The 20,633-nt window shown below is 29.9% G+C and overlaps 7 protein-coding genes across 8 annotated transcripts; 4 read left to right on the top strand and 3 right to left on the bottom strand.

The window, feature by feature from the left end:
- The first annotated feature begins 1,036 nt into the window (after window positions 1-1,036).
- On the top strand, window positions 1,037-2,900 carry LOC113798258 (uncharacterized). Its single transcript, XM_027348770.2, has one exon. It carries the CDS (start codon window positions 1,171-1,173, stop codon window positions 2,737-2,739), a length of 1,569 nt encoding a protein of 522 aa, XP_027204571.2. The 5' UTR covers window positions 1,037-1,170; the 3' UTR covers window positions 2,740-2,900.
- Window positions 2,901-3,596: 696 nt separating this feature from the next.
- On the top strand, window positions 3,597-5,492 carry LOC113798259 (uncharacterized). The gene is made up of 2 exons (XM_027348771.2): window positions 3,597-3,697; window positions 3,753-5,492. The coding sequence occupies exons 1-2, from the start codon at window positions 3,695-3,697 to the stop codon at window positions 5,364-5,366; spliced, it is 1,617 nt and encodes a 538-aa protein (XP_027204572.2). The 5' UTR covers window positions 3,597-3,694; the 3' UTR covers window positions 5,367-5,492.
- A 2,541-nt stretch (window positions 5,493-8,033) lies between these two features.
- Window positions 8,034-9,067, bottom strand: LOC113798255 (uncharacterized). Its single transcript, XM_027348765.2, has one exon. It carries the CDS (start codon window positions 8,915-8,917, stop codon window positions 8,138-8,140), a length of 780 nt encoding a protein of 259 aa, XP_027204566.2. The 5' UTR covers window positions 8,918-9,067; the 3' UTR covers window positions 8,034-8,137.
- A 939-nt stretch (window positions 9,068-10,006) lies between these two features.
- Window positions 10,007-11,399, bottom strand: Miox (Myo-inositol oxygenase). Its single transcript, XM_027348761.2, has 2 exons — window positions 11,102-11,399; window positions 10,007-11,026 (listed from the first exon to the last, which is right to left on the bottom strand). Exons 1-2 carry the CDS (start codon window positions 11,294-11,296, stop codon window positions 10,262-10,264), a joined length of 960 nt encoding a protein of 319 aa, XP_027204562.2. The 5' UTR covers window positions 11,297-11,399; the 3' UTR covers window positions 10,007-10,261.
- A 2,079-nt stretch (window positions 11,400-13,478) lies between these two features.
- On the top strand, window positions 13,479-14,534 carry Pmm2 (phosphomannomutase). Its single transcript, XM_027348755.2, has one exon. The coding sequence runs from the start codon at window positions 13,656-13,658 to the stop codon at window positions 14,484-14,486; it is 831 nt and encodes a 276-aa protein (XP_027204556.2). The 5' UTR covers window positions 13,479-13,655; the 3' UTR covers window positions 14,487-14,534.
- Window positions 14,535-14,705: 171 nt separating this feature from the next.
- LOC113798244 (uncharacterized) lies at window positions 14,706-20,482 on the bottom strand. Of its 2 annotated transcripts, none has more exons than XM_027348751.2 (5): window positions 19,857-20,482; window positions 17,670-18,422; window positions 17,313-17,604; window positions 15,563-17,237; window positions 14,706-15,488 (listed from the first exon to the last, which is right to left on the bottom strand). In XM_027348751.2, the coding sequence occupies exons 1-5, from the start codon at window positions 20,216-20,218 to the stop codon at window positions 14,950-14,952; spliced, it is 3,621 nt and encodes a 1,206-aa protein (XP_027204552.2). In that variant the 5' UTR covers window positions 20,219-20,482; the 3' UTR covers window positions 14,706-14,949. The 2 variants fall into 2 exon arrangements, with proteins under 2 accessions (XP_027204552.2, XP_027204553.2); XM_027348752.2 differs by lacking the exon at window positions 19,857-20,482 and adding an exon at window positions 18,541-18,867.
- Window positions 18,993-19,851, top strand: RpS16 (ribosomal protein S16). Its single transcript, XM_027348756.2, has 3 exons — window positions 18,993-19,154; window positions 19,228-19,404; window positions 19,482-19,851. The coding sequence occupies exons 1-3, from the start codon at window positions 19,144-19,146 to the stop codon at window positions 19,735-19,737; spliced, it is 444 nt and encodes a 147-aa protein (XP_027204557.1). The 5' UTR covers window positions 18,993-19,143; the 3' UTR covers window positions 19,738-19,851.
- Window positions 20,483-20,633: the final 151 nt, after the last annotated feature.

The raw sequence follows: 20,633 nt of genomic DNA, 5'->3' as shown, positions 1-20,633 counted from the left end.
GTCATATTTTTATTCGCATCAATTTCCATTTCATCTGATCATCTATTCACCATCAACGACAAAACAATCATATAGTAAGATAATAAATAAAGAAAAATGAAAGCGAAGATGAAAATTTATATAAATGAATCAGGAAGTCAAACTATTCAATGAGGGAAAAATTTTTTTCCATAAAAAACTATTGTTGTTTGGTGGTTTGGAAAAACTATGAAACTTTGAAAAAATCAATCAATAACCAAATCAATTTTAGGATGATAATGATGTAATTTATAAACACGATACAATGTTTCATTCATTAATTAATTTCATAATTTCATTACGTCATTATTAATTAACTTATTGATTGTGTTTCCCACAATCATCATCATCATTGTTTGTTTGTAACATCCACCTACACAGATGAATGAAGAAATAAATTGTTTGATCATCTGTCATCTTCTAGTGTGTTACTATAAATAAACTGAATTTTGCATTACACTGTGATTAGGGGAAAACAATCAATTTGTCACCAAAAAGAAATGACAGAAAAAATTTCTCAACCAATTCAAATCTTCTGCAGGACAATAATTTTCTCACACACAGGATAGATATTGCCAAATTGACCATATTGGTTTGTAAAATCAGAAGCCTTCATTATTGGTAAACAAATATTATATTGCATCTATATCGACACCTGTCTGTCATACATTTTGGTCAAAATGGCCATTGACACCAAAAAAAAGCTGAAATAAACATTACCTCATTGAATTGAAAAATGAAATTTCCAAATATCTTTGGAGAGTCTTCTCATCATCGATATCGATCACTTAGTCTGCAATCGATCAATTTGATTATTGACCAATTTGTTTGTTTGACCAAAATCTTCACCAATTATTGTTGTTTGTCTTTTTACATAATTTTTTGTCTGAATGGGAACTTATTAAATATTATTCTTTCCCAAAAAAATCGTCGAAAAATATTGTGAAAGAGTTCGATGTTGTTGGAATATATAAAAAGATTCGAAAAATTACAAATTTTCAATATTGATCATCTGTTTCCAGAAACAACAACAAAAATATCATCAAATTTTCAAAAACCCGATCGATTACATTTTGTTTTGTTGCTGTTTTTGTCCCTATCGATATATCGATTGTTCATATCTGTAATTCGTTCATCACAATTCAACCAAAAATGTTCAAATCATTCATTTTAACGATTTTCGTCGTGTTATCATCCATTGTATCATTATCGATTGCAGCAACAAAATCTGATGGAATCAAAACAACTGCGTCAAAATTATCGCAACAGCAACAACGATTATCATCATCACCGTCAACATCACCAACAACTATTGCTGATAATAATAATAATAATTTTCGTGATTCATTACGATTTAAAATGAAATTAGTCAATGATGCTATGCTTTATGGTGGTAGTAATTATGGTGGTTTGTCGACAACAACAGGTATATCAACAACTGCATCACCACGATTAACGCCTGATCTTTTGGATGAAGCACTTTCCATTTCAAGTGCTGAACTTGGTTCTAGTAAAGAGATTAATGTTGAAGATACAATGCGATCAATTCTTGATGCTGATATTGGACCGCAACCACCATTAGAACCGGGTCATCGTCGTTTTCAATCACAACGAACCAATGGTATTAAAAATCGTAATAATGCAGCCATTGCGGATGATCAACGACGATTTAAAGCTGCTGTCCGTACTAAACATACATTTGAATATCGACCGGTAAAAATTGAACAATTACAAGAACAATCTGAACCGAAAATTATTGAAGTCGAAGCCCGATCATTACCATTAGAAATTCATTTTAAATCAGCATCATCCCGAATAAAAATGGTACAAGAACATCAAAAAGGTGAACTGCAACAAGAACAACGTACACAATCGGTGGAAGAACCACAACGTATGTTTCATTTGGTTCGTAAACCAATCATCCAAGAAGTACGAGAAATTATTTCTCCATATAGACGTATTGTACAGGAAATTCAACCAGTTCTGGAAGAAATTCATACAGTTATTGCACATAGTGGTCAACAACATCGTCATGAAGATGAACAACAATTACTGGGTACGGATGTTACATTAAATTCACGACCAACAAGTGTCGAAATAGAAGATGATGATGCAATGGTAGTGGATGATAAATTTCAACGACAAACATTAAAACCATCAACGACAGCAGCATCAGCAGCTATTTCTACTTCTTTGTCTAAAAATACTGCACCGGTAGTGACTACTGCACGACCAAAAATTGTCGAATCATCATCATCATCATCGAATATAATGAGAAATCTGGAAAGTTTTGTTCGGGCACAACAACAACAACGACAACAACAATCTCAATCCACATTACCAAAAAGACTGATGCAAGCACCAATTTCATATGATTCATCATCATATGATACATCTGAATTTGAACGAATCAATAAAAATGATTTGGACAATCAACAGATAACACCAGCAAGACAACAACAAATATTTCAACAACAACAGATTCAACGTCGTCATGCACCATTATTATCATCATTTCGTCATGCTGTAGCTGCATCGAATCAAAATTATCATTCCATAAGACCACAACAACAACAACAACAATGGCAACCAAATCATGATAATAATTGGAACACAAATTGGAACAACAACAATAATCATCAAAATAATAATAATAATTACAATCCAAATTGGAATGGTAATTGGAATAATCATCATTATAACAACAATAATCGATATTAATCGATAGTGTGTGATGAACGAATTCATTTTTTAACCGGACGATGAAACTTTTGCTCAATCGCGATAAAATATACCCTGAGATAAATGAGGAGAAAAAAATCGATTTGATTCACTTTTTTCCTTCTTTCTTTTTTGCTGAATAATCACCTGGTTTACCTGGTGTTTGATTTGTTTTTTGTTTTTTTTTGTTATTTATGAAATTTTGTTTTTTTTTTCAAATTATTTTTTCTTGTTTTTCTTGCATCATTTCAATTGAATAAAATAAAGAAAATTCTGATTGAAAAATTTTTTGTTTTCTGTATGGCACTTGTTAGGTCACATCTGAAGCATCTGAATTTTGAAGATTTTTTTTCAAAATTCACTTTCGTTTTCCAAATTCAAAATTATTTGTTGAAAAAAATCAACACAGACAGTTTCTAATCAAATAAAATTGAATATGAATAATGGCACTTGTTGAGTGATATTTATACAACAAAACAAAAAAAAATTGAAAATTTTTGAATTCCACTTGAATTTTTTTTTTCCTTTTGAAACTTCTTGAAAAATGCAAACCTAAATTTTCCCATTGATCTAATTTCGATTCAAACAAAAATCGAAATTGAATTTCCTTGAACTGAATTTTGTTTTGAGTGGCCAAAGATTTGCATTCGATTACCTACCTACGCACAACCCGGCAAAGATGCACTTCAAATAAGAAAAAAAACTGGACCTACTGGTCATTTTTTCTGAATATCAATAAACCAATGGAAAAAATTGATTAAAAATGAGAGAAATTGGTCAGCAAAAAACGATTGGATGAGATTTTTTCCAAAAGGTATAAAAATTCGATCAAATTTCGATCAAATCAAAAAAATAATCAATCAACAACGACGATAAATCCGATTATCTTTGGTCAGATAATTTTTTTAAAAAAAAGTTTTTTCTCTGGTTCGATCAAATCGATAATTGACTGATAATGGTAATTACTCAAAAAACAATCGATAATCGATTATTATAATTTCTTCTCTTAATAGGATTTAATTATTCGATTATTATTGATAATAACAATGATTATATCATCTGATTTTGGTGGTGTTTATGGCGGTGGTGGTCGCCATCAACATCTTAATCATTTCTCATCCACTTCGACTGGAAATCCGATAACAATAACACCAACAACAACAGCGACACCTGCATTATCATCTACAACAGAATCATTACCATCATCATTATCATCACGACAACAACAGAATCTAAATTCATTCATCAAAAATTTCAATCCATTCAATTATTCGAATAGTGGTAGCAAAATGAAATTATTATCAATGAATTTGATTCGACCATCGATTCAATCGATACCACAACAATCGATATTGCAACAACAAAAATTAGAACAAGAAACTGATAATAATCATCCTTCGATTGTACAACAATTCGATACCATTGATGACATTGATAATTGTTTGGCTGGTTCATTATCATCATCAATATCGACAACACCTACACCACCTGAACAACAATTAGAACAATTTATTCAATCATTAAAACCACAAAATATGGATGCTATTGTCGATGATAATAATGGTCAGCATGATCATCAAGATGGTAAAAATGCTGATATAATGAATACTGGTGATGATGATTTGCAACAACAACACCAACAAGATTTTGATCTTATCGATCCGATTAAACATGAAAAATTGATTGATAATGATCATTTCATTGAACAACAACAACAACAAAATCTATCCACCGAATCTACAAAGACAGACAACAACAAAAATGGTCATCGTCGTGGTCAACAACCAAAACGTTTTAAAGCTGCTGTACTTACCCGTTATTCAATGGAATATCGTCCAATCGATTCGAATCTATTGACAGAACATGAATTAGAAGGTATCGATGATAGCGGCGATGAACGAATTATCGATATTATACCACAAAGTCGCCCATTACAATTACATTTTAAATCACCTTCAAATCGTATTAGAGTTATACAATCATCGATTGAAGATCATGAAAAACAAACCGAAAAACAAGAAATAGAACGAACCGAAGAAGAACCTCGGCTTTATTATCAACAAATTCGTAAACCAATTCTGCAACAAGTTCATGAAATAATAATGCCATATCGTAAAGTTATACAGGAAATTAAACCGGTTGTTGAACAAATTCATACGGTTGTATCGTCGAAACGTCGATCATCACAATCACCATCATCATCGGGAAAATTTCATAAATCCAATCCGATTATCGATCAATCATCAATGAATAAATTTAATCGTTCACCAATTGCACGTTTTAAACAGATTCAGCAACAGCAACAACAACAACCGGAACGATTATCATCATCATCGACAATCAATGATGATTCATCATTATCATCCACTCTTAGTCCATTATTGATTGGTGTTGAACAAGTGGTCGATCCAAATATTGATCAACAACAACAACAACATAATCAACTAATGATGCAAGAATTGCTGAAAATTTTACCAACAAATCATCATCATCATCAAGGATCTACATCACCATTATCTCATTCATCATTGATCGATGGCCAATCGTTTAATCATCATCAAGGTGGTCATTATGGATCACGACAATCATCATCGATGAATAAAATCGGTGGCATTAAATCTGTTTGAATTTAATTTCATGTTTGTTTTTTCTCTCTCTCACATAATCATCAATTTATGAATTTTTTGTTGTTGTTGTTACTGTTTTTTTTTTTCTTTTTTTTAATGAAAATTAAAAATTTTAAAAAATTTTAATTTAATTTTGAAATTTTGCAACAAACAAACAAACAAACATTTCCTGCTCATTCACAAATTTGATGACCGTTCATCAATGACGTGTTGCTGTTGTTGTTGTTGATGATGCGGATGATTAGGATGATGTAGATTCGATTGTTGTTGTTGTTGTTGTTCATCTTCTTCTTGACCATGATGTACGGGTGATGATTTTTCTGATAACAATGGTTGTTGTTTTGAATGTTGATGATGACCACCATGATGGTCATTATTTGCTGTTGGAACAATGGTTTTAATAATCTGTTTTAATGGAAGTATTTCCTGTAAAATTGTTTTAGTCGGTATGATTATTTCATGTATATCTTGATGAATGGGTTTTTTTATCACTTGTTTTAATCGTATTGGTTGTTCGTAAATTTCTTGTTGTTCATATTGATGATGATGATGATAATGTTTTGGTTGCGTTATCAATTGTTCCAAATGTATTGAACTTGATTGTGATAAGAATTTTAATTTTAATTCATTATCATTTGATTTGATTACAATATTTGTTGTTGGCGATGGTGAATGATGATCATCATGAATTGGTTGTAATTTTAAATGTTTTTCCGTCATTACAGCTAACGAGATTTGTTCATTTTTTTGATTACAATCTGGATGATTTGTTGACGATAAAGGTGGAAATAGTTGATCTGTTGCATTAATATGATGAAAAATTGATTGAAAAATGATAAAAATCCATATCCAATTCATGTTTGAAATGTAATCAACGTGGATCGACGACAAAACTAAATGAAAAAAAAACCCGAAACCCAAAAACCGAAACGTATTTTTATTCAGAAAAATGATCTAAGCAAAAAATTCAATCATCATCACTATATGATCGAGATAAATCTAGATCATCATCGTTATTTGTGAATTAATTAATCAGGAACAAAAAAACAAACAAACAAAACATTTTTCATGTCGAACATTTTTTTTTGTTCCGTCATTTATGTAAGGAACATTTTGTTTGTATTTCCCATTATTTCAAGATAACAACACAATGGTACGATATTTGTGTTTAATGGCATCAAGATAAGGTCGTTTTTTTGTTTGTTTTGTTATGATAATCAATCGAACGAACGATCGATTAATTGAATATTGTGTTTGTGTGTGTTTGGTTCAACACACAGGTGATAATGTCTTTATCTTTAAAAAACAACGATGGCCAATGCCATTCAAATTAATAAACAAAAAAACAATTATCCCGGATGATTATTTTCTTTGAAAGTTCATTTTGTTTTGGCTGCAAAAAAGAAATTTTCAAATTGAATTGAATGGAAGAACAAAAGCAGAAAACTTCTTTGAAATCATCAATTATCACTTGATCCATCCATTATCATAATGAGATAATGAGATCGCTGATTTTGTTTTTGTTTCATTGGGTGCGGATCTCTCAATTCATTCATCAATATGGCAATTGTCTTCAAATCAAATGATGACGATGATGGAACATTATTTTTTTTTGTTTCTGAATCAATTTACATTACAAAAGTGCACGCACGTGTTTGCGATGCACGCGCGCGTGCGGTCAATCATCAAATCACACACACACACAAACAAAAAATTGACCCGAAAATAATGAAAAAACCGAATTTCATTAAAATTGTTATCTTCGTTTGTTTCTATCGAATGAATTCGATTGATGATTTGAATTTGATGATTTATTTTCTTGTTTTATTTTTCCCCATATATCAATCGATCGATTGATTGATTGATTGATTCACTTTTTCAATTCATCGTTTTGATCATCATTTTTGTTTCCGAAAAAAATCAATTCGATTCACAATTTTGTTTTCGATTCGAATATTCGATTGATTGAGTCTTTCAGTGAGGAGGGAGGAGGGGGAAGAAAAATTTCTTCCACTCCCTCCTCCCGCAGAAAAAGATGTATCTTTCCAAATTGTTCAATGATGATTATTATGATTAAGATGATGATGATGGTAATAAATAAAAATGAAACGGAAGCGATAACAAGCGAAAAACAACTTTGATAAAGTTTTTTTTTTCCGTAAAACGAATATTTTTTCTGTCAAAAAAACAAACGAAATGAATGGGAAAAAATGCCACCATCATTCTTGTCGAAATAGAAATGATTGATTGATGTAAATCTTCCACATCATCATCATCATGATCAATCAATCAATCAGAAAAAAAAATTTTCTAAAAATATTAATTTTTTGTTTCTCGAAAAAAACAACAAAAATTCATTTCACAATCGATAGGATCGATAGTTTGTTTGTTTGTTTTTCATTTTCATTTTCGAATGAACTTCCCGAATCGATTTTTCGATTGTTCGATTGATGATGATTTTTTTTGCTGCTGCTGCCCTTATCTCATTACGTTTTTTTGTTGATTGTTTTCCAATCATCATTTCAAGTGTGATTCGACAGAAATATTTTCGTCGAGGAGAAGAAATGACGACAAAAAAATTTATCGATGACGAATCGATTTTCTGCTGAATATAGATCAACAGGTTGACACCCAGAGTGGTGGTGATAATGATTTTTGTGTGGTAAATTCAATAAAAAAAAATTTCAAATTTTAATTTTTTTGTTCTTAGTAAAACAAAATCGAATCAAGGAATTTCTTGCAGCAAATCAGACATCTCGATTCGTATTGCTTCAACCCAATGTTTCTTTAATTTTTAATAATTCTTGTCGAATCAATTCATCGGATTTATTTGAACATTGTTGTCGTAAACCTTGTTCAATAATAGATTTTGCATCGGAAATTTTTCTTTCTTTTATCAATAAATATGCTAATGTAATATAATTATCAATAAAATCGGGTGCCAATTCAATTGAACGACGTAATTTCTGTTCACCATCCAAAAGATTTAATTTTGGTAATGCAATTGTTGTTGTTGATAAACGTTGTTGAAAACTTTTCAGTTCATCTTCGGCCAACATTGACAATGCTAATTGAAAACGACCTTGCATAAATAAAACCAAATAATCATTATTAATTTGTTGATTATTTGGCTGTTGTTGTTGTTGTTGTAGACATTTGTTTAAATATTTAAGAAAATTAGTTGTATGTAAAATTTTTTGTTCAACATCATTCATTTCGAATAATGCTAAACGGCCATGTGCCATTGCTGACCATTTCAATGCATAAAATATATTATCGTTTGCAGCAGTTTTAGTTTTTGATGTATTTTTTTCAAACAATTCCAATGATTTTTCCGCATAACGCATTGATTCGAGTGATTTTAATTTAATTTCTTCATCATTTTGTAGATTTAAACTTTTATAATAAATTAATGATGATAAACGCCATGCCAGTTCAGGATCTTGATTATTTTTTGCTTGCCATTCATTTAATAATTCTTTTTCCAATTGATTATAATCACAATTTTTTTTCTTAATTTCATTATCAAATTTTTGATAAATGGTTGTCATTTTTTCTTTTTTTAAGCTTTTTGTTGTTTGATTCACTGGTTTTAAAGTTTCGGGTCGTCAATCAGTCACAATATAAACAATAGAAAAGTCAAAAATCAAATTTCAAATTTTTTATTTTTGGCCAATATTAATTCTGTCCATTGATCCCGTTTGATTATATTTATATTTCTATGCGAATATTGTTGGAGAAAAACTTTTTTTCGAATGAAAATTTAATTTAATCTTTGGACGGAAACGAAAAAATCGAATCGAATTCAAGGCTAATGGTTTTTTTAAAGTTTTTTTCAAGCACTTTTTTTGGTTGTTATCGTTCATTTTTTTTTTTTTTTTTTTTTTTTTTGATGGGGAGAACAAGGAGAAGTTAATTTTGTACATTGGGGAATGGGGTGGGAAAATACGAAACCAAACCAAACCAAAATGTCAGGTAATGTTGATGATGTTTCGACAGAAAAAAAAGTTTGGCATGATTTGATTGATTGATAACGAATCAAAAACTTTAATGAATTTTTTTTTGATCAAATTCGATTGATAATTTTTCTGGTTTCGAAATATTTGATAATTTCCACTGTCTAAATGTGATTATCATGTTGCTAATGCGGTTACCATGTGACAACGACGAAGACGACAACGATGATGACAATTCAATGAATCGCCTGATTGGTCACATTTGTGAGCGAACGATAGAGAGAAATCATCATTCGCCAATTTTATCGATACAAATCAATCAATCCAAATCAATTAAGATATAATATGATTTGATAATATAAACATTGATTTTTTTTTCTATTTCCCATACATAATTTTGATTGATTGATTGGTTATTTGATTACTCATCAAATCAAATGAATGAAAGCAATGAATAGAGGGGAATTTTTTTTTCATTGGAAGCTTTTCATTGAAAATTGCGATTGATTCGATTCAATTCGATGATGACGATGTAAATTTGTATTGAATTTCTCTTTTCAATTTTCAATTTCTTTCTTTTCTATTTTTTTTAATTGATTCTTTATAAATTTTTAAATTAAGCAACAAAAACAAACGATAGATATTCATATATGAATGAATGAAAATGACAAGTGTTTAAAAATGTTGTGTAAAAATTGATCGATAGTGCAACAAATAATATAATTAACGTCTAATATAGTAAAAAATAATATTTAAAAGGACCTTTATATTGAAAGGTCGAAATAGCCAAAGTGTGAATGAGTGTTACGTAATTGATAATTTTAAAAAATGACGTCGTTACTAATAATCCAACCATAAATGATATGATGATGAAATGAATATGAATATGAATGATTTATATGGTGATAAATTAGGTTAGGTTAACCAAAGATGTTTGTTTTACCAGCTAACCAAACCAGGTATATATTTATCAATTAATGATTGATAATATGGAATTAATTTTGGTATATCAGGAATTTCAGGTGTTTTTGAATATAGATCAAATTTGTTAAATTCACGAATCCATGGTAGCATATGTAAATCATGTTTTGAACAAAGATGATAATAATCACCACCAGTATGCCATGGATAAAATGAATGAAAACGTATTATATAAAATGCTTGTTCAGGTAATGAACAATCCGGATGATTTTTCAATATTTGATACATATATTCATCATGTCCCCATGACATAACAACTTGTTTTAGTCCACAATTCGGTTCATAAATACCGTATTCAGTATTATAATCAGGATTTGATGTATCCGGATTATCTTGGAAAGTTTGATCAGCATAAACAACCGAACTGGCAATACGACAACCTAATGGAAATGTATCACCAACAACTGACCATTGTGGTTCACCATATACGGCCATCAGTTTACCCAAATCATGTATCAATCCGGTTAGGTGAAACCAATCTAAATCTGGATGAGCTTCACGTATACGTTCGGCTGTTTGAAATGCATGTATTATATTCGGTAGATCAACATCCGGATCAGATTCATCAACCAAACAATTTAATTTTTCCAATGCATCCATTATGGTCATTTTTAATTTATCAAAACGTGTCCAATAATTAAGACGTTCTCGGGCAAATTCTAATGTTTGATTTGTATGCATTAAACGATATGTTTCGAAAACACGTTTCTGAATATAATCATCCTATATATTAGGTAAATTTTTAAAAAAAAAGAAATTAATTAATTAATCAATGAAATTAATTGAGGATAACCGTACCTGATTAGTAGTATAGATGCGATATTCTTCAGCTGTTTTATGTTCTGGACGAAAATGTTCGGATGGATCCAGATAATAAATTGATTCAGTTCCTAATGAATCATTGGAAATTTTACGTAAATTTGATGATGATGATGATTCTTTACGTTGAACATGATGTGTTGTTGATGCTTCTTGTGCTATGGCTAAATCCATTTTTTTTTGTTTCCAAAGATTTTTTTTGAGAAAAGTTTGTCGAATTGATGTTTAGTGGCAGTAGAAAAATAAATCAAGTCGAAGAAAATTCAAAGTTGATTGAAAAAGTAAAGTATCGTTTTGCTTTCAATAAGTGATTTGCTTTCAATAAGTGATTTGATTTCGTTTTTCGATCCGCCATCGATTTATATATGAATTGGACCAAATCAAACCAGACGAATCAAAATGATACAAATTCATATCACATTTGTACAGTGAAAAAAAATTCGTCATATCAAAAAGTGTGTGTGCGATATTAGTGAAATCACACACATAGTGAAAAGCACATCATTTTTTGAACAAAAAATGATAAGATTTGAATGAAAAGCTAAAGTGAAAATGTTGCAATATGATGCTAGTTTATGTCCCCCTTTTTGTACCATATGATAACCAGATATGATATGACCAGAATGGTGAAATAACACATAATTCATATGATCATCATTGATTAGTATTATCTATCTTTGATTTGATTGAATTTTTGTACGTACGAATAAAAATTCAATTGAACTTTGATTTTTTTCCGGGCTTCAGAATTAAAAACAAAAAAATACATTTCTGTTCATGTTCAAAAGAATATTTTTTCTTTATTTAGTCTGAATTGACAGAAATTTTCAAGGAAAATTTTTTTAAAAAAGGATTTTGTTTCGCCATTATTTTTTTGCAAATTGATACAAACAAAATAGATCAATACAATACAATCAGTCACAAGATTTGAATTTGTTTATATTTCAAAAATCATCATCATTTTGATAAAAATTCATCATTCAATGCTTAATCGAATCATTCGAATCAATCGATTTGTCATTGGGAAATGTCCATGTGTATCACACACAAAAATACTGATAATCTTTGTAATCTTTGATCTGAATCTATCCAAGCAATTGATCATTTGATTTTTTCATTTAGATTTCCTCATTTTCCTATATTCCAAAAAAAAAACTTTTTAATGAGAATTCAAAATGGAGAATTTTTTCTTTTTGTTTTCAATCATTGCTGGGCACACTTGTTGCACAGATCCTGAAATCATCAATGGTGGATAATTCGAATGAATGTACGTACGAAAAATTGTTTGTTTTTAGGATTTACTTTTTTTTGTTACTCTGTGTGCCTCTGATAAATGACGACAATCAATCAATCAATCAATTGATTTGATTTGATTAAAATTAATAAGAAACAAAAGTGATGATGAATCAATGTTACATAAAGATAATAAAAGCATTTTTCTATGTTTCACAAACATCTTTAAATCGGACAAAACAAAAAAATAAATAAATCGATAATGTATCGAGCACACGAACTTTGATCAAATTCTTTGCGGCTAAACATTGAAACATTTTTTCTTGGATTCGATGTACATTTTTTTGTTTGTTTGTTTTGATTTTGATTTTTCAAGCTTTCTAAAAAAAAATTTTCAAAAATCATCATTATCGTCAAGAGACCCAGTTAGAACCGGTGATTTTTAATAATAATAATTTTCGATAACAAAAATAATAATTCATTGCAAACATTAAACAACATGAACATAAGACATTTTTTTTATTTGATTTTGAATAAATCAAATAAAATCGATAAATAATCGATAATCAATCAAAATGGCCAATATCGTTTCGTTTCTGTGTGGATCAGGCGATTGGAATAAAATATGTTGTGTGTTAATGTTTGGTTTTCTTTCTTTTTGTGATTATCATCGAATGAATACAGAAATTGTTTCGCTTCTTTTTTCTTCGTTGTCGCCAAATAAAAATAATCAAAACAAAAAAAAACTTAGAAATTTGAAAATTTTCCATTCAAACAAATATTTTTGATTGATTTCTCTTTCGTTTTGGTTTTCATTTTGTCAAATTCGAATCGATGGATGAACGAAAGCGGAAAAAAAATCCAATCGATGTAATCGATAGTATCGTTCATCACCGACCGCGATATATCAAAATGTTTTGATTATTATTGTGAAATTATCGCCTGATCAAATTTGAATCAATTTTTTTTTCCTCTTGATGATTATTATCCATTTTTTATATATGACTGATGTGTGAAAATAGCTTTTTAAAACAAACAAAAATCAGTAATTATAAAATGTCATCAATTTCAAAAAGAAACATATCATACTTCATCAATGAGATTAAATGCTGACAATGTTATTTCAAACAAAAAATGTCAACGATGATAATCATCAAAAGATGGCGCAACTATTGTGTGATCAATATTATGATGATGTGTTATTTGTGCATGACAAAAACCCGGTATCATCATCAACATTCGACAAGTTTCAATTGAATTTGATTCAAATTTGATTCGTTATCCATTTTCATCATCAATTATGTCATCATCTGAAACAATGGAAAAAGAATTTTCCCGTACACTTGTTCTATTTGATATTGATGGAACATTAACCCAATCTCGTATGTCAATTACAATGGAAATGGAACAATTTCTCGAAAAACTTAAACAAAAAGTTGTAGTCGGTTTAGTTGGTGGTTCTGATATTGCTAAAATCGCCGAACAAATGACATCGATTGATTGTGGTGAATCATTTACACCGGGAAATTCCGAAGCACAAATTTCCAAATTAATTAAAAAATATGATTATATTTTTGCTGAAAATGGTTTAATTGCATATCACCATGGTGAATCAATCGGTAAACAAAATATTCTTGATGAATTAGGTGAAGAACGTTTACAAAGATTTATTAATTATGCACTTGGTTATTTATCTCAACTAACAATACCGGTAAAGCGTGGAAATTTTATTGAATTTCGTAATGGCCTTATAAATGTATCACCAATTGGTCGAAGTTGTTCACGTCAAGAACGTAATGATTTCTATCAATATGATCAACAACAGCAAATTCGATCGAAAATGATTGATGCATTTCGCAAACAATTTGATGGTACCGATATCGATATGGATTATGTAATTGGTGGACAAATATCGATTGATTGTTTTCCAAAAGGTTGGGATAAAAGATATTGTCTACGTTATATACCGGTGGATTGTTATGATAAAATTTATTTTTTTGGTGATCGTTGTCAACCAAATGGTAATGATTATGCATTATGGTCGCATGAACGTACGATTGGTTATTCGGTTCAAGGTCCGGATGAAACCAGACAATTGATTGAAAAATTATTTTTTTCGGAAAAAAATTGATATTTTTATTTTTAAAAATTTAATTAAATTCTTTATTTTTTTTCTCAATTAACAAATTTGATTCATTCGTTTGTGTGTAGGTGTGTTTGAGGTGAGGTTAGATGTGGTATGGTGGTCGAAGTGCAAATGAAACGATATCAAAGTATAAAAATTTTGTTTAAGTAATTTCAGAAGATATTTTTTAGGTTAAAAAGATAACAAATGAAAGGCAACAATGTATTTTTAAAATGATAATTATGATGATGGTTAAAATTGGAATTATATCCACTTATCTTCCCCTGTTCACCGAGATTGTGATAATGATGATAATAATGAAGATGATTATTATGACACTTGCTGTTGATCACTATAGTAAAAATAAATGATAAGATTATAGAGATGATGATGAGCATATTTGATGTGAAGATTTTTTTGGTATGATATATTGTTTTAAGATTCTTCAAGATTCAAGAATGAAATTCATTCATTCATTCGTAATGGACGGATGTATACCATGTACACGGAAACGATATAAACAAGTATAATCAGGATGACCATGATTAGATTTAACATTCAATTCAATCATATCGAATGTATGTTTGGCTGCTTCAGTATTCTGTACGATGAATCGTTGCAATGGACGAATAGAATTTTCTCCATCATCACCATTATCATCAGGAATTTGATAATAATATTCACCCAATTGTATTGGATCTAAATCCATTTCATGTCGCAGACCATAAACAATAAGATGATTTGGTGCCGATTTTATATGACCATCACGTGATAATTTCGATGGTATATGTTCATAACTAAAAGCTGTTGGCATTATACGTGCGGAAAGATGTATACCTAAACGTCCTTCCGAACCGGCAAAACACCAACATTCTCCAGGTACAACACCTGATTGTATAACAACACGTGGACTATTGATTGAACGCCAAATTGTCATTCCAAATAGTTTATATGTTCCCCATGATAATTCATATGATTCGGAACATCGTGTTTTCATAATCCAGCCACCTTTTCAAATTAGAATTTAAAATAAAATAAAATAAATTTTTTCAAAATTCAAAATCTTTAAATTAATAACTCACCGGAAGATTCCAAAGCAAAATCAGCTTCACCGGTTTTATCTGCATCATATTTTGCCAATGCTTTTTCAATCAATCGTTCTACATCGGCTGTAGTGGTTATTGGTGTTAAATTCGAATGCTGCTGCTGCTGCTGTCGTTGTTTCAACTGATTTTGATGATTGGCAATTAATTCCGAACGAATCTGATCAATAACAGAAGAAAGATTCATATCCATACGATTACGATATTCATCGAATAATCGAATAGTATTCACACGAATATTTTCCATTTGTGATTTCAATTCTTCATCATAATGTTGCTGCATCTTGGACAGTTTCGTATCGAAATTTTTTGCCAAATGATTTTCAATTTCATGACGAATTTGATCCCAAGAAATATTCGAACGACTGCAACAAGTTGTTAATTGTGATTCCAATTCATGAATACGACGATTGACAAGTTGTGGATCAATTGCTGTTGGCACGGAAGCAGAATCCAATTGACGTTGTTGTTGATTCATTTCTTTCAATGATAAAAGTTCTTTTCGTAAGGCAGAAATTTCGGCATCAAAAATACGACGATCAAAAAGATAGGATTCACCAGCCGGCGGTGAATACGATGACGATGATGATGGAGATGATGAAAACAATGACCATTTTGGTAATGAATTTAAAGATAAAAAACTTGGCCATATTAAAAATGATGAAAAATGATCAAAAAATGATAAGGATGATGAGGGCGATGAACGTAAATCAATAGCATTCGTAGTCCATTGTAACATATTATAATAGGATGATCCAGATCCCAACAAATAACTTATCAATAATGGTAATAAAAATAAAATTAAAAATAGGCCAAGTGAAAATCGAAGACAAAAACTTGGTGACCAAAATCCTAATTTAGATGAATCTTGCATCACTCTACCATTATCACCATCATCAATATTTTGATAATAATTTTGATTAGAAAATTGTCGACGAAACCATCGACTACTACTGCTGTTTTGTGGGAAAAATCTTGAATTATAAGCGTTTGTTGTTGTTGGTGGTGATGGTAATGATGATGATGATATATAAGTTTCATTTAAATCATGATTATTTGATATTGATGATAATGGTGGTTGAACATTATCGTTAACCACTGAATTAACAAATGGTATATGACGAACAGTTGTAATAAAAAATCTATGTATTCGTCGAATAATTGTTAATTCTTCATCTTCATCTTCATTATCATCTTCAAATCCATTATCATCTTCCGAATATTGACCAAGATAATGATCATTGATTCGTGTATTTGTTGATGATCTTTTCAATAAACGTTGTTTTGGTAATGATTTCATTTTACCATTATTTTCTTCAATTGGTTTCGAACGTAATGTCATTGTATGACGAACAGTTTGATTTAAATCTTCGCTACCACCATCACCACCATCTTTATCAACATTAGCTTCATTATTTATAAGTCGACCATCATCTTCATCATCAGAAAATTCAATATTAGATGATCCTTTTACTGTTGTTATTGTTTTATTAATAATCGATTGTTGTTGTTGCGATGATAATGATGATGATCCCGAATCAAATTGTATAGGTTTCAATGGTGTTGAATGTAATGGTTGATCATTAAGATTTTGATGTTGATGATATTCAATAATACGTGGCCTAACAAAATGTGTTTCATTACCAACATTTTGCTTTATCATTTTTAAAAAGAAAAATAAAAGAATTTCGATTCAAATTAAACAAAATCTATCCAAATGAAAACTCACCTGATAAGTAGTAGATGATGATATAATCCTACGTGTTGTCAATGATGATTGTGTATTAGTTGTTGGTTGAATTGTTGAAATTGGTATATTATCCACAAACCGTCGTTTAATCATATCTGATTGTAATAATTCAGGTATTTTATTCGGTGATGATCGATGTTGTTGATGATTATTATGTCTAATTGATTGTCTTGACATGTTTGGCACTGTCCAATTATACCAATAACGTTGTGAAACTAATGGTGAATAACTATAACTATGTGCATATGTATAATCAGTTTTATTTTGATCTCTGTTTGTGTTGAGTGAAAAAGAAAATTCAATTAAATTTTTTCTTAATTCCAAAACAAAACATACTTTAAATCAGTTTCTAATTGCAGATAATGTTTATAACGTTGATGAATTTCTTCATCAATTGAACGTCGTCGTTTGGATTTTTTGTTTTTTAATAATGAAAATTTTTGATCATCAAAACAATCGATTGATGATGGTGATGATCGATTCTGATTCGATTCATCAATTTTATCAATCGATATAGATTGTTGTTGCTGATCACTTTTATCATCCAAAATTAAATGATGACCATGACGAACAATTATTTGTTGTTGATTATCCGGATGAGTTTTTGTTGCTGCTGCTGCTATTGACGACGACAATGCTGCTGCATCAGTTATTGCTGCATCTGGTTGTTGCAATTGAAGTTGAAATGGCGACAAATTTTGTTTTTGCTTTCGATGTTGTTGTTGCTTTAAGATATTTTTATTTTGATTTTTGTTACTGATAATCTGGTTATTGTCAATTAATTTAATTGTTTTTTTAGAAGATTTTCGGCTGCTGCTGATGTTTTGGCTATGAAAAATATTCGAACGTTTAGATTTTTTCGAACTAAATTCTTCTCGTTGTTGTTGTTCGATCAACTTAGAATCGAATTTAATTTTTTTGAATTGTTTTTTTGGTGTTGATGATCGATTATTATTATCGATAAAATCATCATTATCAGTATCAAATTCGGATAAATGTATTGTTGATATTGATGTTGATGCTAATGAATCATCACCGGTATCTGTATCATCATCATCCGTAATGGCTATTCTTTTCGATTTTTTACGTCTATCATGGTCGAAAAAAAATGTTCAGAATTAAATTAAATTGAAAATGATTTCTGATGGAAATCAAAGAGGAGGGGTGAGGGGAAAAGAATTTTATTTTTTTACAAAAATTTTCTTACAATCTTTTCAGACGATTTTGATTACTATCAACAACAACACTTTTATCCAAGAAAATCAATTCAATTTGTTGTTTATCAGTTTGATGTTTAACTTTGTTTTCTTCATTAATAAAAATTGATTCCATCTGGAATTATTTTTTGTTGATTGGAGTTACCTTAAATAGGTATTATTTTAATACGAAATTCATTTTGAATATACATTTTTTTCATTGAAAAATGGTAAGCGAATGATAATCAATTGAAATTGATTGAAAATTGATTAAATTCAATCAAAATTCATTAAAAATTTTGGACAAAAAAAATGACTTTCACACACACACTCCTCAATATCAATTTCGAATGTAAAACAAAACAAAAAGAATAATAAATTCTTCAATCCTATACTCTATGAACGGCTAGCTGTGGTTGTTTCGGAATATTATCATCAACAAATACCACTACTACAAAGTGGAACACGTTGCTGTGAGCGAAAAGCGAGAACAAAAAAAAACTATTTCCTTTCGTTCTTTTTCAGGCTCACGCTTCTTTCAACGTGTTCTGTGTTTTTCCAAGTCTTTTTTTGAATTTTTTTTGAAATTTTTTGAAATTTTAACAACCAAAACAATGCCCGAAACGTATGTTAATTGTTCGATTTGATTTGATTAATTGATTGATTTTTGTTTTGTTTGATTGTTTGCATCTTTGCAGAAAAGATCCAACTTATTCGGTTCAAGTATTTGGCCGTAAAAAAACAGCAACAGCCGTTGCTTATTGTAAAACTGGTCGTGGTTTGATTCATGTTAATGGCCGTCCATTAGATATGATTCAACCACAAATGTTGAAATATAAACTTTTGGAACCGATTCTTTTGTTAGGACAAGATAAGTAAGTTGTTTATACCTGGTTGTTTACGGGTGTAATACCTGATTACAATTATAAACGAAACTAATTTCGGCTATCAGATTTGCACAGGTTGATATTCGTGTTCGTGTACGTGGTGGTGGTCATATTGCACAAATCTACGCTATCCGTCAAGCCATTTCACGTGCATTAGTTGCCTATTATCAAAAATATGTTGATGAATCATCAAAAAAAGAAATCAAAGATATTCTTATTCAACATGATCGATCATTATTGGTAAGCGATCCACGTCGTATGGAACCGAAGAAATTTGGTGGTCCTGGTGCACGTGCACGTTATCAAAAATCTTATCGTTAATCTCAACATTCACAAAAAATTTTTCAAACAAAAAAACAACAACAATATTCATTAAAGTTTGTCAATGATTTTTCCCAATGATAAACGAATGAATAAAAAACGATAAAAATGCAACTTACTTTTGATTTTTTCTATGTTGTCGATGATGATCAGATAAAAGTATTCCAGCCTTACAACAATTATTTGAACAACATTTACTTCGTAGATAGTATCCAGATGATTGATCATTCGATGATAATTGTTCAATATTTAATGTCGATGTTGATGATGATGATGATTGCTCAATACCTTCATCTATGAAATCATCAACATCGATAACATTGGTTGGTAATGTTTCGGGAATTTTAAATTCGAAATTTTTATCATCAAAAATATTTTCGGTAATTTTCATAATATTATTATTATTATCCAATTTGGTTATCCAAGAAGCCTTTTTTGTTGTTGTTGTTGTTTTCGTTCCATTATCGTGGATAATATTCATTTTTTTTGCATCTGTCTTACGTTTAGCTTACGTTTGCTATCCAGCTTGTTGCGAAAAATTTTTCAAGGATAATGATTTCTGTGTTTAGTTACTTTGTAACTTAGTTTTTTCGGCTGTAAAACATACCACCAAACAACGTAGTGATGGATCAGATGTTTTTTCTGTTTGTTTGTTTGCTAAACAAAAAGGATACAGGCAAAAGAAAGCAAAAAGTACAGAGGATTTATGTTTTTTTCAACCGAAAATGAAAAGAATTTTAATATTTTTGTTTGATTGTAAACATCGACATAGAGAGAGAGAAAGGAAAAGAAAAATTTGGCGAATGCGCGATGATCATTATCATTATCGTCTAATTTTTTTTACAATGTTTATATGAAAATTTCATTGATATTAATGTTGTCGTCTACCAAACATC

This window comes from Dermatophagoides pteronyssinus, unplaced genomic scaffold, assembly GCF_027571235.1.
Source record: "Dermatophagoides pteronyssinus isolate colony J.1.1.1.1 unplaced genomic scaffold, Derpt_VIB-CSIC_2022.12 sq0008, whole genome shotgun sequence".
Taxonomy (NCBI): Eukaryota; Metazoa; Arthropoda; class Arachnida; order Sarcoptiformes; family Pyroglyphidae; genus Dermatophagoides; species Dermatophagoides pteronyssinus.
The sequence above is the reverse complement of the archived record's forward strand: the minus strand, read 5'-3'. Positions and strand labels throughout refer to the sequence as shown.